Source organism: Oenanthe melanoleuca, chromosome 2, assembly GCF_029582105.1.
Source record: "Oenanthe melanoleuca isolate GR-GAL-2019-014 chromosome 2, OMel1.0, whole genome shotgun sequence".
Taxonomy (NCBI): Eukaryota; Metazoa; Chordata; class Aves; order Passeriformes; family Muscicapidae; genus Oenanthe; species Oenanthe melanoleuca.
Window position 1 is genome coordinate 135,352,480 of NC_079335.1, and position 17,859 is coordinate 135,370,338.

The following is a 17,859-nucleotide window of genomic DNA, read 5'->3' on the forward strand; positions in this document are numbered from 1 at the left end:
GAAAAAAGAAAAGAAAAAAAAAAATCCCAAAACAACAAAAAATGAAATTGAATGAAAAATGCAAGGGCGTGCAAGAGGGAAAAACAAAGAAACATCAGAGAACCTACTGTTTGGAGGGATGTCTCTCTCCAGCAAGAACTATCAATAACAACCAGAAGACAGAGGCAGTAGGTTTTTTGAACAATTGTCTTCACATCTCATAAGAAAGAGACTACACTAAAGGGCATTGAAGAATTCAGAAAACATTTCAGGGCAACCAGGTTGCAGGATATCAATGGACACATTGGTTAAATATTCAGCAAAACTATTCTGGGAGGCCATCAAAGACCAGATGTAGAGGGTTTCTAGGCTGGAAAGGTGTCTGGTCTTCCAGAGGTTTACATGCTGCAGCACAGCACAAGGTGACCACCCATATGAACTGATTCCTCTTGGTCACTAACAGAAGTTTCAAAATCTCCTTTTAAGTCTAACCAACACTGCAAGGCTTGTGTAAAACTATAAGAAGTTGTAAGCATCTCTAAAAGCTCAAGATATTCCACACATATCTGGTCTGCAAAATCCAAGAGATATCAGGAAGATATGAAAACCACAATACATCAGGAGACCCTGGGTTTGATAAAAGACCTTTTATAACAAAACCACAAAGCACCCAGAGCTACTTTCCCAGGCAAATTAGCATCTCAGTGGTACCCAGTTTCAGCAGCCCAGTGACAGACAGACAAGATGACCACACAGCAAAGAGGGGCTCCAAATTAGCATACATGTAAAACAGCTGTGATCTGGCACAGGACCAGATCACTGAATTTGGTTTTTATTCAGCTTCCTCAAGGCTGCAGTACACTCTTTCTTAGGAGACTCCAGGGCACAGTCAGAAAGCCTATTTCTCAGTCTTGCCTCAAGTTTTTGACTGGTGCCAGTGCTGGAGAGAACCCTTTCTCACAGCACAGCAGAGCCCAGCCAGATTTTAAGACCAGTGCTTGGCAGATACTCAAGGATAATGCAAGCAGATTTGTTTTTGTGCAGTAAATCAGTGTTAAAGCATAGTGACATGGGGCAATATTCTATGGCCTTGGATGAACTGTTGCTCCAACATCTGGAAGATTTACAAATAGCAAGTATTTTACAGAATTTTTGGTAAGATTAGTGGGTGGTCTCATCAAGTACACCTCTAATTGCTCCAGTATTCCTTGTCATTGAAAGCTGGCTGTATTTTCAACTAGATAACTTCATTTTTCTTTCAAAATTACTTTAAAGATTGTCAGTAAACACACACCATATACATATGTATCCAACATATATAGGATGTAGCTTAAGAGATACACTCCCTAATCAAAGAATCACAGAATCAAGAAATTATTACTAATAATATATTTATGAAAAGTCATTTTATTAATTTAATTATGGTAAATTGAAGAGCATTAATTTTCTTATTTGTCTCATAATCCATACGAATGCTAGGTTTTTAAGGAAATACTATTGTAAGCACAATACTATTAAAATTAATAATTCCATAAAATTGTGGGCATGATTGATTTTTTAATGGGCTGTTCACTTGTTCTCTGACCCCCTAAGGATTTTTGCTCCTAGTCTCTCATACATAGTAAATTCATTAAATCCAACCTATTTCCCCAAAGCATTGCATCATTTTAGAGGTATATAGTATCAAATACCAAGTAAAATAGAATAAGTGAATTGCACTGCTAAAAAAATTGAGAAGAAATCCCACAGAAAACAAAGTTAAAATAGCAGCCATTATGAGCCAACACTGACAATAATATTTTACTCTGTCTCCTAGTAAGCATTTTGAGGGATTGTTCAGTTAATTTGCAAGAGTACTCTTCATTAACAGCATGTATCTAACATCATTATTTTACAGGATCAAAAGGAAACTCTGCAATCTAACTGCAAAATATTTAGTCTCTGTGGACCAAATCAACATCTGAATTTTTTAGAAACATAAGGAAGCACCTCACACATTCAGTTGCTATTTTATTATCTTTTATTAGTTGTACATGCGACTACCCCAAAGAAGTTGCATTCTCTTATAGACATAACACAAAGGAAAGCAAATACACAGGGAAAGAGAATAATGGGAGGAGAAGGACCCATGTTACTATAACATCAAGCTGTTATGAAGTTCTGGCACATGCATTTTCTGCAGTTTCAGTGAACACATGAAATTGTTTTTATAACACACGAGGAGTGAGATTCCAGGAAAGATTCAAATTGGTTAGCATCACTTGATGGACAGGGATTAGGATTTTGCTCCATGCATTGGGGGCTATATAAATAATTTCATAATTCTACCTTGGTACCCAGCGTGACTATTGCAACCTCTCTTACACCATCACATGGACAGTCTATACTCTGACCATTCTTACTGAGAGAGACAGAGAGACACAGAGAGACAGAGAGAGAGAATGAAGAGAGAGAAAACGTTACTAACTCAGGTGTCAGGTCAAGTCTTCCTCCTTTTCATAAACGTCTAGGGCTGATTTTCTGGGGAGCTAATGTTACTGAGAAAGCCTAAGGGCCAGCTGGGGCTCAGCAGTGTGTGAAGCCAGGGCACAGTGTGGGGCTTGTCTGGCCAACCATGCCCTGCCCTGAGCTGGGCAGAGCAACAGAGGCAGCCTTCCATGGCTCTGCACCCTGGCATGAGCTCTGTGCCTGCTCTATCCATGTGAAGGGAACTTGGCTGCACAAACACCCTCATCACTTATTTCCTTCAATTCCAGCCTTCCTCTTCACCATTTAATCTGCAAGCATTTTACTTTTAAAAACAGGAACCAATTTAATGACCCTGCTTCACTTTTGTTAAAAAAGAAAAAATAAAAACCAATCAGACTAGCGAAAAACATCCAGGCACTGTAATCCAGCCACCTTCTAAAATCAGAATGGATGGACAAAGACAAAAATAGAATTTTACATCAATTTATGACAGTATATCTGCTAAAGAGTAAAAAAATTCCCATGATGTAATCTAAACAGATGGTCACAAATGATACAGTTTGGTTTAGAAGTTAAACCAATAAACACACACTCCCATTCTGCCTTTAATCCCTCAACCCTAAAAGAACTAGAAAGCAAACCATTTTAGGTTTAACTATATAAGAGTTACTGTGGCTCCCTATTCTGCTGAGCTGTTAATGATGAAGCCACCATTCATGAACTTTTGTTCTTATCTGCAGAAAACCAAGGTGCATAGATATGATGGTTAAAGAGATCATTATGGCTAATTAGTGATACCTCTTCTACAAGGACAAGAAAATTTCTCTCCAGAGTTTCTGCATCAATCCTAAATTTATGGCTGATCTGTAGCATGATTTTTTAGATAAATTATTCTAATGCATAGTTCACTGCTAAATGTGTCTGAATCTATTTACCATTAAGAAATCAAACTTTTTTAAGTTTGTCTCCTTGCTGAAGTGATGTCTGCTCAAAGAGGTTGTCTCTCCACTCACATCTGCCAGTATAAGTTAACTGATAACCTGAATTTTTCAAGATTTTTACTAAATTGATCTGAGACACCAGAGTCTAGACCCCAGATATCTTGGACTACAAGAGACAGGATGAAAAGTAGACTGGAAATACTGAGAAGAGCATATGACATATATATTATATAGTTTTTTTATGTTAAGGGAAGCTGACAAGGAAAAATAGAGGTACTCACCACTCATTTTTACAATTAGCAGTTTAATATATATATATAGATATCATTCCATAAACAGACTGCATGGCACATAAATAGACTGAACTCCAGTGACAAATATACTGGTAAGTATAATTTTTAGGTTTCTCCTAAATTTATCAATGAAAAATCTAGATATGCAAAACTCTGAAGAAAAATACAAAACATACTTCATTCTATATAAATATTTGTTTTCTGAAAATGTCAATAAAATCAGTTATAGAATATATAGAGAAGGCATTTCATTTTCTTACTTCAGTCTCCTCAATAAGGGAGCTCTGCGTCTATAAAAGATTGTTAAGAACACAGCCAAAGGAGCTGTTCATACTAATGTCCAAAATAAATCCAGCTTTGTCTTGTTATTTAAAGTATATAAACATATCAACATGTGGAAAATTTCATCAGTGAAAATTGAACTTCAGTTATTTAATTTAAAAAACAAACTCTCTCTATCAAGGTTTAAGCAAATACTGAAGTCTACCTCTCCTGTTCTTGCTTCATTCGTATTCTCTCCTCTTCTGAAGTAAGAGCTTCCTGCACTTTTATTTTACCAGTTTTCTCACTCTTGTCATCTTTGCGATGTTTGCCAAACCTGTTAATAACACACAAAAAAAGAATCTAACTTGTGACATGAACAAAACTGTATTTTCCTTCTTCCATGACAAAGAGAGTTCTCCAAGAATGACTGCTGGGAAACCAGGAAGGGAAAGTGCAAAACATCAGAATCTCAATTTTTAGGATTTTCAGTCTGCTTCTGGTTTGGGTTTTATTTTCTTTTTTTTTTACACAAGTTTTTTAAAATTTTTATTTTCATTTCACTCCTCTTAAAAGTTTATAGAATTTCTCACTGAAGAACAGAACAAACAAAAAAATAATAATTGGACCACATTTCTCTTTCATGCCAGGATTTTGGGTCTGCTATTCTTAAGCAGACAGTCAAACAATGTTTAGAACACCATCTCTGCCCAAGGACACAGCTCAGGTTTGCAATGAGCAAAGGCTTCCAAGGTGAGAGTGAGGAGAGAAGGAGCTGCAGCTCCCGGGGCAGCACCGTCCCCACACCCCACTAGGGCCATTTCACCACACAGACAGTGCCATTCAAAACTGTCCATTTATTCTTTTTCAGCACCAGGAGGTCTTATTTAAACTTTATTACTCATGACTCTTTCCCCAAGGGTGTTCCAGTGTGGGAGGGTGAATGGAGGGATGGAGCTGTCTGGGCTGCCCTAGACAGAGAGGGGTGCTGCCAGCCCAGAGTTTGCTCTCTTCACATCTCCTCTTCCCCTCTAAAGACCACATCTCAAATATATTAGATTTCTTCCATATTTGCACATTCCACTGTTTTCTCTAAACTTTTATGGAGTTTAAAGAAGGAAGTTCCGGGGAGAGAAGAATTTGGCATTTGAGATACTCAGTTATTATTAGGACAAAATTATTCATATTTCTTAAGACATTTCTGACCTATTCTGAAAGGAATGACTTTCGTATAGAGTGAACCAAACACTTTAATATAACCTTTAAATAGATCTAAACTTTAGATGAAAATTTTCTATTTAAGGCAGAAGGGCTAATACATATCTGTTAAACACTATATATACCAATTAAATGTGGCATCATTTATCACACCAAAAGCAGCAAGATTTTTACTTTTTTTATACCAAACACATCTGAGAACTGACTGACACTGCAGCACTTCACTCTCAGGTTCACATTAAAAGTGCAATAAAAGCACTGAGACTTCCAATCAAACATGTCTAGAAATTGTGCCAACAGGACACCACAATGCTCATGGACAGTGAAATAAACCAAAGAGTTCTTACAGCTTCCTTCTGACCTGTTAATGTAACATCCTTAAAATATTTAGAGTTCACCAGGCATTTATAATATTTTGCCATTTTTTCCTTTTAATTCTAGGAGAAAAGCCATTGTGTGGGTTGAAGACACACAACACAGCAACCCTGCAGAATAATTAATTTCTGGCCATTCAATCAAGAGATATTTATATTGTGCAATCATGTTTATGGCTCTTAAGGTAGCTCTTTAAAACCAAAACACAAAAATACAGCATAGCAGCATGCACATAAACATTAAAGTATGTGCCCATTCTCTGCAGAGATTGCTCATTTCCAAAGTAATTCAGGCATCTGAAAACTAAAACTGTTTATTAATAGCCAACTGAAATGGGATAGGCAGAGGTTATGATGGAGTTAAGAAATGCAAAATAGGGTGCAAAGTAAAAGTCTCTGATTTTATAATGTTTTATGTAAAACTGACATACTTAAATTCAAAACACCAACATGTATCTTTTAAACATCCACCTATTTATTAGAGAGTAATCAAAACCATTATACAAAGCATTTACATATATGACACAAGAGATTCAAATCAAGTTCTGGATGTTGCACACCAGACAAAAGAGATTATAGCCCTAAAACCTCTAGCCCAGAGAGGAGTTTTGGCAGAAAAACAGTGGAACTGAGCCACTCTAGCCTGATACACAGAGAGTGCCTGAGGTGGCAGCATGGGTCTGACTGACAGAACATGCAGAGCTGTGAGGAGACAAGCAACATATGTGGCACTCTAGCACAGCAACTCTGGGATGCTCACATTTGCTTCAGCCTCCTGTCCTTCCTCAACCCATTTAAAATGTCAGGCAAAGAGAAAGAATCAAATTCTGGAGTACACAGTTTATTTTTTAAAAAGAAATAATGGTTTAAAAAATGGGGAGGGGGGGATTGAAGAAAAAAGATGAATTAGTTATTGCCCATTAGGTTTTGGCAGCAAAACAGAAATTCTGCCACCATTAATCAATTCATTGCAAGTATGAACAGATATATAGTGAAATCATTACCTTATTAAAAAAAAAAAAAGTACACAGGAAATTTCTAATAATCCTTGTAAGCAATCTAGTCAATGTCTGGTCAGGCTGCATGACTGTGAGGAGAGCACTTCTAATGTTAACATGTAATGCAAACCTAACAGAATTCAATGGTTTGAATTTGCAGATGCAACCACACAAGTCCAGAGCACACAGAGCTCATGTGCATCCCACAGAGGCAGAGCTGGGCACTACACATGGAGCACTTGGAGCAGCACCAGGGCTCAGTTTGCTTTGAGCCATGAACAAGTTGTGGCAACAACCCTTCTTCTCTTTCAGGGTTTTCTTCCAATCGTCCAGGGATTAATGTTCCTTCTGCCCCCGAGGCCCATCCTGATACAAGTCTCTGGAAGGCAGCTCTGGTTCTTTCCCAGGCATTTCAGAGGGTGGTCACACTGTTCCCACTCTGACGGAGACTTCCCAGTGCCCATCTCTGACAAGATCAGTGGTCATCCCAGCAGTGGACAGCCTGGCAGAGCATGAACCATGGTGGTCTTGCACAGGTGCCTCCTCTGGACTTTGTCACCCGCAGAAGTGATCTATGTGCCATAATCACCACTGCCTGTAACAAGTTCAGCAACATTAACTGCACTGTCCCTACACCGGAACCCAAAAACAAACAGCATCCTCCCCCCTCCCTGATCGTGGCTTCATGTTTCTAGCACGATGCACAGTTGTGTTAATTGTGGCTCAGCAAATCACAGAGCTCTGAGAAGATCTAAGATAGCATCTCCAGAAGATGCTGAGAGAGCCACCAAGCACTTGAGAAAGGTGCTGGAAAGAACTGTGATGGAGATACATTGGTACACCCCCACACACCTCCTTTATTTCCAAAGGGGCAGTCAACACTCCCCACTCCAAACATCATTCTGTCTTTGGTAAGATTACTCTTGCTAGCAATAAATGTGTTTGTTATTTACTTCTATTAAAAGTGTTTGCTTCATGAAGTATGATTTACAGCCATAATAAAACCCACAGACCAAATCAGCATTCTCTCCACTAAATTTATAGTGGGCATTTATAAATTATTTATTTAACAGTCATAATCGAGCTAAGTTTTTAACTACAGAAATGCAACATCCAGCAATGCTAAGGCACATCATTAAAACCAGCTGTTAAAACTCTGCCAGCTGTATTGAGGTGTGACTACTCTGGTATCAAGCTATTGAAAATCACCTGTCCTAATTTCTTCAGGTAGGTGTTTCCTACTCATATAAATGATGTTTCCTATTCATGAATATTAACCAAAACAGGACACTCAGAAATAAGACTATTCAGAAACTCAAGCAGTCTATGTAATATCCCTTCAAAACACCAAATAACACATATCACAGATACTGTGCCCTGTCCCCACAGCCAGAGGTAAATCCCTTTCTGCTGCTGTTTGGTGGCCCTTGTTCAGCTGTGTGAGTCAGAAGTCTGGCTCAGGTCCCCAGAACTACTCCTGGTTTGTGCAACACCCTGAATTGAATGCATTGGTCCAATGCAAAGATCTGCCTTTACCCATGTGAAAGTTTCACCTCCTTACAAGTGCAACTCGTCTAGACCCTGACCTGTCCCATGAACATTATGTGTTTGACACCTTCCCTGCAAGCTACCAGCCTTTGAATCATTTTGAGTCTCACCTCTTACTGCTCAGCTACTCAAAAGGAAGGAGAGATGGAATTAGGATGTATGCCCCATACCTGACCCATGGCAAATTTGGAACCTTACTGCTTCCAATTCTATTATTTCCATAATCCATATATTGAAAGGCCTGGCATACCCACCTAATAAGCTCTCCCACTGAAGTGACTGCTCACTTCCTGAGAACAGACTGAAACCTGTCAAGTGCAATCAAAGATCTCTCCCTAGCAAAGCAGAAATCACCATCCATTTGTGCTGTGCCAGACTTTGGCAAGGCCTTGAGGACACACACAGCTCTGTGATCCTGCTCTGGCTGCTCCCTCCCCAGACACAGGAGCAGCTCTCTGCTGCCTGCAGCTGGGCAGAGTGCCTCCAGCACTTGCTGATTTTCAGGCTTGTCTGAACCTGAGATGGTCTCATTCTCACTGCTGGGGGCTGGCTGCTGGGATGCTTGTTGCAGCTCTCACAAATGCAAATGAAATGACAACTTTCCTTCTGATACAGACATGAAAACTCCATCACTCAGCATCTGTGCACAGCAATGCTCTTTGCATTAGTGAAATAGAGGACAGTGCTTAAAAACTAAGGTAGAAACTACTAATGTTGGAATTAAAACCCAAAACCATGCAGAAAAGGAGCATCTGTGGCACTGATGTTCAGACAGTCTTGAGAATCCAATCCCAAGCTCTTTCTTTTTCAGTGTTTGGTGCCAACAATATGACTGTGAGCTATAAAAGCCCAGCCTAAATCACTGCACGAGATACCAATGCACAGACACGAGCTACTACATGATGTGCAACCAAATTACATACACTACTGCCTCACCAAGTTACCATATTCCTAAGGAAAACAGTTCTGTTGCTAAAGCTTGAGTGATATGAGCTACTCTGAAGCACCTGCAGCTACAGAAGCACAACACTGACCTGTGGGCACCACTCCCCTCAGTCTCAATTCTCAGAAGCAGAGCACAGATTATTATTACTCAGAGTAGAAAATAAAAGAAAAAAAAAGAAGTGCACATTTTCCTCCAAATCCCAAGTAATAAAAAAATTACCATTCTGTTCATAGATATACTTTCACAGATATAGCTTAATGTCCTTCTTTGAGGACACAAACTGCATGGTTATAGAAAAATCTCTTCATAATACTAACAATGTTTACTTCATGTAACAGCTAGTTTATTCAGTAGCTCTCTCATTTAAACCCTGTTATAAAAAGTATAACTAAAAAGTAGTTTAATTTTATTTTGTAGCTGCACAAGCAAAGAAAAACTTCTATTACTAATTGAAATACAGGTTGCAAATTAAGAATACCCTGTCTGTCCAAGAGCGTGAGAAATTGATGAAAGAGAGCAGCTGAAATCTTGTTCACTCTAATTGCCAAGACACTCCAGAGTTCTACTTAATTTATATCTTCTTAATTCTCCTTTTACATTAAGGGTTGGAGAAAGTTTCAAGATAAGTGTAAATGCTCAAAGTCATACTCCCAGATCCACAGACTTAATCCTCAAATTCAGCCAACATGAATCACAGTAAGTGAAGAAATAAAAAATTGTAAGAGGACCATCTTTTAAATGTATGATCTCTAGTCCATAACAGCCAAGTCACATCAGAGGAAAGAACCATCCTCAGACTCCATTATACTGGTTTGTCACATTATTATTAATAAAAAGATGAGAACACAGACCTGTATGCCGTAAGCTTGACCCTCAAATAGGAAATCTCATGAACTTTGGATAATCTAATCAAACGAAAATGAATACCCAAACCTCTCTGTCAGCTGGCTCACTTTCAAGCTTACTTGCTTGGATGAGTGTCACCAGCTAGGAGGTGACCTAATCCAAAGTCTATCATGCTGAACAGAGAGGCACTGACTAACAAGTGCCTTCAGTGGCTTTGGGCCAGTGCATCAGAGCAATGGAACAGTATGAGGCTCAACAGAGCAGACAGCATAGCAGAACATTTAAAGAACAGGCTCAAGCTACAACATGATGCCATATATATTAAAAAACGTGTGAAGTGCACATAAAGTACACATGAAGACATAAAGAACATGTAAATGATTTTGCATGAATAAATAGAAATACAGATAGAACAAATGAAGCAAGAAGGATACATGAGTAACAACAGAAATTCCACATTTACAAGTTATCTCAGAAATAGATTCAGTTTAAAAGAATATCTATCAGCATCCTTGATACAACAGAAATAACATCCTCGTAATCTGCTAAATGGATTTTACCCTGATGCGTTACTGATGAGATCATTGTCGTCTGCCAAATCATCCACATATTTCATTAGAATAAAGAGCTACAGAAGAAACATGCATTAGTTGATTAATGAAAGAAACACAAAAATTGATTGAGACAAAAGTTCAGTAGCATTATGTTCCTTAATAGAAAAAAAGCCCATCATTAAAAATTAACAATTGGTAAGTGTCTTGAGCTATTTTGTCAGTGTTTTCTAGCTTCAAGGCATGCTCTTATCCCCACAGTAGCAAAGAGTATTCACACACACACACACACACAGACACACATAACACAAGCAGTAAGCACTGCTTGAATGATTTTGCAATTATTTCTTTTTCACTCTGCTGTATCAGCAAAATCATAAGATTTATATCGCAACATATTATTGCAACACACAAAACCATTCTGTTGTAAAAAAAAAACACAACAAAAACAAGGATTTAACATAGCACACAAACAAAAGCCACCCTCTTTAGTGATGACCTGAAGGTTTAGAAACCTTCCATTCCAAGCAAAATTGTGCAAGTGCTATTTTTAAAAACATGCTTTTAGATGTAAACATTTACATATTGGCAATTGATTTCTAGAAATAGCCAGTTACCACCTAATCAAATTAGCAGATACAATTCTACTTGTTGGGAGGGAGTGGAATGACTGTTGGAGTGACTCAGCAGCAGCACTGTCCTGAGATGACACAAAAGCACTGATGTGCAAGCACCTTGATGCAGGAGCTTGCAGGCATAATTAAAACTGACATTGATAACTTCATTTTCCACAGATTTCCTTGCTTATGTTAAAACTGATAAAGCAGCAATCATTCTGGTACAACATTCAGCAGAGGACCCCTGCCAGGAGAGTTCCTGAAGAACTCTGCTGTCACAAACCAAGAAAAGCACCTTTAAAAAGGTCATAGGTAACTCATGAAAAGGAAGAATACTCTAAAAAGGTTCACCTGTATCTCTTCAGGCCAATGGTGTTTGCCTTCAAGCAACAAAGAAACTCTCATGCTCAGCCACAAACACAGAAATTTAAAGCACTAGAACTGAAGTGGCTATTCCTGCAAAATATCAGCCCTTTGAAGTGCCCACCTTGGGCCTGAATACTGTAAAGCACGTGAAGGTCTTCTGTGTTCTACTCACACATTTTCTCCCTGCAGCCTCCATATCACTTTCCAAACATCCAAAAACCATTTTTGAGCCCCATTCAAGGGCGTGTTCGAGTACCCCTCACCAAACAAAGTTTGCTCAAAAAGAACAGACAGGTTGGTGCATGTATTGCAACCCTTTGTGTACAGCAGCACCGGTGATTCCCACAACAACTTCCTGGAAAGAAGTGCAAACAACATATGTGATCCATAACTGCTTCCAGCCAGTGAAACGTAATCTGCCTGCCTTTGTGAGCCAGTATCCCTTCGAAGAAAATGGTATGGTGCCAAACTACAGACATGTCATGAGGTTTCATTCAATTATTTTCATAAACAGCTTTGATAACATTTCTTGAAAGGCATGACACAACAGGCAGAATATTATTCACACCAAGTCGCTCTCTCTTTTCACAACTTAAGCATTTGTAATATTTACTTCCAGCATAAAATGGTGGAACTTTTAGAAACAGATTTCTTTTATGGAAAGCCCATCTGTTTGCAAATTTCTAAACAGAAGATAATCTTCTTGCATTGCTACTCATGATTGCCTGAAGCTGGCTGGAGACATGGACAGCTCTAATAAATAAATAAAGAAAGAAAGAACAAGAAATCGGAAAAAAGCCCTAACAACTACTTCAAACTATTGTAATTGAAAAGCAGGCTGAGAAGTTCAAAGAAAGTATGAAAAATTTTACAAAGATACTGTTGCAAAGACAGCAGCAAGACACCAGAGATGTCCAAGTCTATTCAGTAAGCAATACCACAACACAGTAAAAGTCACCATAAATAATTCATATTCATGGTGGTCAGACAAAACCTGTTAAACTGGGGACTGTGGCATCCCTGAAGGAGTCAGGAATATAAAAAAATCTTCTGCTTAGGTACAATTTTGTTAACAGTCATCAGTGATGGAAGCAACCACAGAAGTAGTACACGACATTTTAATGGACATTTCATAACAGTAATTTTAAAGTTTGTGACCAAAGCTCTTTAATACTCTGTATGTATTCAAAAAAGAGAGTAGTTACTGACCACAGTTATTTGCCCCAAGCTTAAATTTGATACACTGTGTGCTACTTGTCACTGAAGAAAGTGGCTCATACATGTGACTCTCTACTCTGCAGTCCATAATACCACACATAGAGATAACAAGAATTTCCCAAATTCTCAGCATCAACCGCAGCCACTATTAATTAGCAAGTTCCTGACAATCTAAAGTACAATGTAGTCATTTTTCTACAACATAAGCATTTTGAAGAAGTATAATCCTACATCCCAGTGCTACAGAGTGCCAGGTTCAGCCCCCATCTCTGGCTCACACTGTGCCAAACAGGTGACAGCACAGGTGACACCACCTTACCCCAGGGCTCCCCACCTGCCCACAGCTGCCCTGCAGCCACACAGCAAAGTGGGCAACCTCTGCTGTTGCACTTGTCGTGCTCCACAGAGGAGTTTAAAAATTGTGGACCCATTTAGGTATGAACAATATTCCACTGTATGCCTCTAACTCCCAGTGTCCACTAGGGATCCTTAGAGACAGCCTTCAAACCATGGCGACTCAGCAACACGTTCTCTCCACAACTGTACTTCTAATTCCTGCTCTGTTCATTTCAATGCATTATTGTTTCCAAATACAATGCTTCAAATTGCAAATGATGTCTGGCTCAAGGGCTGATTATGAGAAACACTAGCACTTCTGCCTCTGTGTGAATAACTCTGATAATAATGAGTGATTGATTGAGCTCCAAGAAGTCCAAATGATGAGAAGGGTCAATTTGAACATTTTTATTAGCTTCTTTTGTTAAATCTAACACTTTGCCAGGCCAGAGACAAATACTGCATCTGGTTACCATGATTTTTTGCAACCCTACAGAAGTACAATTTAGAAAATGGGTACTGGTCTAAAGGCAGACCTTATAAGAAATGCTAATGAAACATAAAAACCCACCCATTTTACTGGCACTCAAGAGATGGCTAAAGGAAAAGAGAATAAAAAGAAAAAGTTGCAAGGGAAATTTGCTGCAAGACTTTCCTGCCAGAAAAGGGAAAAAACAACAAAATCCCTCAGTAACTAGAGGCATTACGGCTCCATTTTACATCCAAAACGCTTTGCTTAATAGGCCTGCCTTAGGTAAACATGAGCTACAACATGAAAATCACTGAAAATGCTCACTAAGCACATGCAACAGCAGAGAAATTAGGACAGAAATGTAATACACAAGCTAGTTAGACCAGAAAATTGCAGTAACATTATTCCAAGAACTGAAGTCTTGCAGTCATGCAATTACACTGTATAAGATCAGCAAAAGTTAACACAGACACACAAAAAGTTAATCAAACTAGTTGCAGTTCATCCAGAACCTTCTAAAGATTAAATTTTCCCTACAGATCTCATTACCTAGAAACATTAATACATCAGTCAGCACTTTTTCTGTCATTTACTAGAGATCTTTGTTGATACACACCTCCTAGAAAATAATCTCTGCAGGGTAAATTAAGCAATAGGTGATGTCTCTGTATCTTTAGCCTCATTCACATATTTACACTTACAGGAGATAGAGAAGCCACAATTTCCAGTAGAAGACCACAGTCAACACTGTAGGATCTGTGGAACAAGTCTAAACAAAATATTCCTAAATCCAGACAAGTGTGCAGCTGTCATTCTCTTCTCAGAGAATGCCTGCAACACCAAAAAGCAATTTCCCCCACTGCACCCTAGTGCTGATGGCTGTAGGTCACAGTTTAGGGTCTCCTGTCTCATTTTGGGTTTCACAGTGCCACTCAAGTCTCCCTGTGATTAAAAATATAAATTTTAATTCTATAATCAAATTAATAATGCCAACAAGGTACCCTAGAATACAATTCATTTAAATGCCCTTGAAGTGCTCAAGACCAGGTCGGATGGGATTTTGAGCAATCTGATCTAGTGGAAAATATCCATACTCAGTAGGGGTTAGAAATAGATGGTGTTTAAGTTCTAACTCAAACCATTCTGTGATTCTATGAATCTACATCATCATAAAATGCAGAGAGCAAAAAATAACAGGCACATTATTTTGAAAGTTTGCTGTAAACATAGGGTTATGGAACAGGGACTTAGCCAGAACCAAGGCTCTAGGTAATATTAATATGCTACTGCTGCCTTTACTCAGTCTGTTCTATCAGCTGATATTCTGCCCTGCAGAGGGAAATTTAGTTTACACATGCTCTATCTTCTGGGTGGAAAATGAAGAGCAAGACTTTGCACTGCAGCAGAACAATCCATCTCTGGAGCAGATGCAGTGAGACTCAGGTGGGTCACTGCTGGGACAGCAGCCTGACAGCAAGTCCCTGCAGCAGCTGCTTCCAGGGCTTGCCCAGAGCTACCTGGAGCCCTGGACATGCCTGAATCCTGTAGCTGCCAGTAGTCAGAGCTTGAGCTGTCTTCATGGTAACTGCAGTTGAAATAACTGTATCAATTGTGATTTACACTGCTGATTATTGAAGGGACAAGCTGGAAGATGAGATTCAAAAGATGTGCAAAGCAGGACTTGCTCAGGACTAATTGCAGGCAAGAGAAGTGTTGTGGTGAGGTAGTTGGTGTTTTTGGGAGTTTTTTCATTGATTTGTTTTTTGGTGGGTTTTTTGGGTTTTGGGGGTTTTTTCTTTTGGTTTTTGTGGTTTTTTGTGTTTTTTGGGTTTTTTTGGTTTTTGTTTTGTTGTTGTTTTTTGTTTTTTTGGTTTTTTTTTCATTGTTGTTGTTTGTTTGTTTTTGTTCCAGCCACCATATAAATAAGCTCCTAGCTCTGAAAACCTCAGACCTGGACCAGCCCCATACACACTGACATTATTGTTCTCATTTCTACATGCTCAGGCACTATAGGAAGCAAATGACTAGGCCTGTATTTATTTAGAAATTCAGACAGATGATGTTTAAAATAAACCCAGACTTGACTTCAAAGATATCTGGCTCTTGAGATGTTCTTCTTCAAATGATAACAGCTCTGCTCACATTCAGTGCTGCACACAGTATACAGCAATTGTCACTGCCATTTCACTATTTCTTCTGAATAGATAGCCTAAAATAAACCTTGGAAAAAAAACCTTAAACAATGAAAATGGCACTGATTCTTCACATTAACTTTAACTTACACAAGCAGTTTTCTTCCTTTGGGGTTATAAAAGGCAAACAGAACTAGCAAAGTATTTGGAGCCCTAGAGATGATACCAGGACTCCTAATGGTTACAGATTATAATATTGTTGGTATCATTACCTGCTCAGCAACATCAGAGAAAAGAAATACTTTAATTGTCACACTACATCTGAAACTCCTGCTTGTGCCAGCATGTTGTGCTCTGAATTTCAGGATTTTAGCACTATGTGTTAAAGACAATGATAGCATCTATAACAACATTGTGAAATATTTGAGATTTATTTGTGGTATGCTGTTGTTGAAATGTGTAATAGCAGTTCAGCTTGCATACTAAACACACCTGGTGTTGAATATGCTAGAGGCACTAGCAGTCAGTATAAAAAATATACTACTTTTATTATTGTGGTACTCAAAATTGCTGATAAAGATAAGATTCTAGATGCATTCTTGTTATTTATTCTTCTTTTTCAGATATTTTAAAGCTAATCCATAAACTTTGTCTCTGATTAGAGCTTTTTTTTTACCAAGCACTACATGTACCAGCATAGCATGAAAAAGGAAATTACATTCATTTTCAGTAACTCATCTATCCAATATCCACCTTCAAACTAAACTCAACACCAGTATTTGGGAGCTCCAGCATATGTTTTAAGCATACATATATTTTATATTGATACAATACGAAACACCACAGGACATCAAAACCCCTGGAGACACTAGCATGGACCAGGTAATAACCTATTTTTAAAATGAGAAAATAGTTCCTCTTGAAAGTTTAAGCAGCTTGCCAAACTCCAGGAGTTTTTTGTATTGCAAACACAAAAAACATTAGGACTAACTATGCAGATTTCATTGACAAAGCTAAATCTGTGAAGTTAATAGTCAGTTAACATTGACTGGACTAGTTACTTATAACAGAGAAATTCTCTACCAATACAGCATTTCCAACATACTTTCAACATAAAATACAAACTCTTTAAAACAGCCATATCAGTAAAATGCTGTTATATTTATTGAAATTAGTCAAGTTCACCAAGTAATTTCATGAAACAATACTATGTTCTTTTTCCTTTTTGGACTAGGAGCTACAAGACTGATAGCAACAAAGTCCTGAAAAAAGTGTTAACATTTGTAGAAACTAAGAATTTATCTTCTGCAAAAGCAAACATTTCAAAATTTACTGTTAACCACATCATCAGCTAGACCAAACATACACTGTAAAACTAGTTCTTGAATTCAGTCCAGCAGGGTCTATTTTATAAACATCTACAGCCCTTTCTTGCACTCCTGCTTATTGTAAGTTTGCACAGAAGTGGTAAAATTTAATATGCAGTGGAACACTACATTAACTACTGAAATGTTATTGCACATCAAAAAGGTTTACTGCTGCTTTGTAAACATGCTTACCTGAGTGCCATAAAATGCTGACATAATGAGTCAGGTCTGCTGAGGTGCATTGCAATCAGGTCTGTGCACTTGAAATGCAAAAGCAGCTCCTTGATACAAAAGTCATTTTCACAATCTCTAAAAGACATTTTTTGTATGTGGAATACCTCAAATTTGGTAGTATTTTGGAATTAGGTAAATATACCCCAAATCATCAGTAACAGCACAAATTGCCCAGAATATGGGCACACATCATATTTTGTACTTGAGCACAAAGGCACTGTCCCAAGAAACCCCCACAGAAAGTCTGGAAAACAGACCTGGGAAGAACTGTGTATGGTCACCCATTTCTGGTATCCCACCCTTGGGATGTGTCAGAGGCAAAGCACTGGGATACAGGGACTTCCTGGGTATCATTTAACTCTTGTGTGACCAAATTCTTATGCTCTTACATTAAATCCTAAGGAATCAACCAAACATGAGTGGAATTAAAAATGACCCCTTCTCCCCCTCCAAAAGTAAAATAAACTATCTCCTTTTATGAATGGCTGAGCTACAAATGTATGAGGCTTTACTTGATACATGTACTTTGGGATAAAAATGAAAAGTATCATCATTAATATAACACTAATTTTAGATATTTAATAAAAACAGGGGACAATTTCTGGTGTAGCATGAGATAGTAGAAAGGAAGATTTCTGTCAACTGTTTCTTCCTCAGTTCCACAGAAAATAATCACCTTTTCTAGCTGAGTGG

The 17,859-nt window shown here is 38.3% G+C and overlaps 1 protein-coding gene across 16 annotated transcripts in view; it reads right to left on the reverse strand.

Annotated features, from left to right (window-relative positions):
• Positions 1–17,859, reverse strand: part of PARD3 (par-3 family cell polarity regulator) — a 440,327-nt gene that overhangs the window by 111,005 nt on the left and 311,463 nt on the right. For 11 of the 16 annotated variants that reach the window (XM_056483426.1, XM_056483435.1, XM_056483437.1 and 8 more), the window contains one exon: positions 4,170–4,280. The exons of 4 other annotated variants lie outside the window; for them this stretch is intronic. In XM_056483426.1, coding sequence (XP_056339401.1) covers positions 4,170–4,280 — 111 coding nt within the window. Of the gene's footprint in view, positions 1–4,169; positions 7,129–17,859 lie in introns of those variants that run through there. One more of the 16 variants, XM_056483440.1, reaches the window with a different exon arrangement.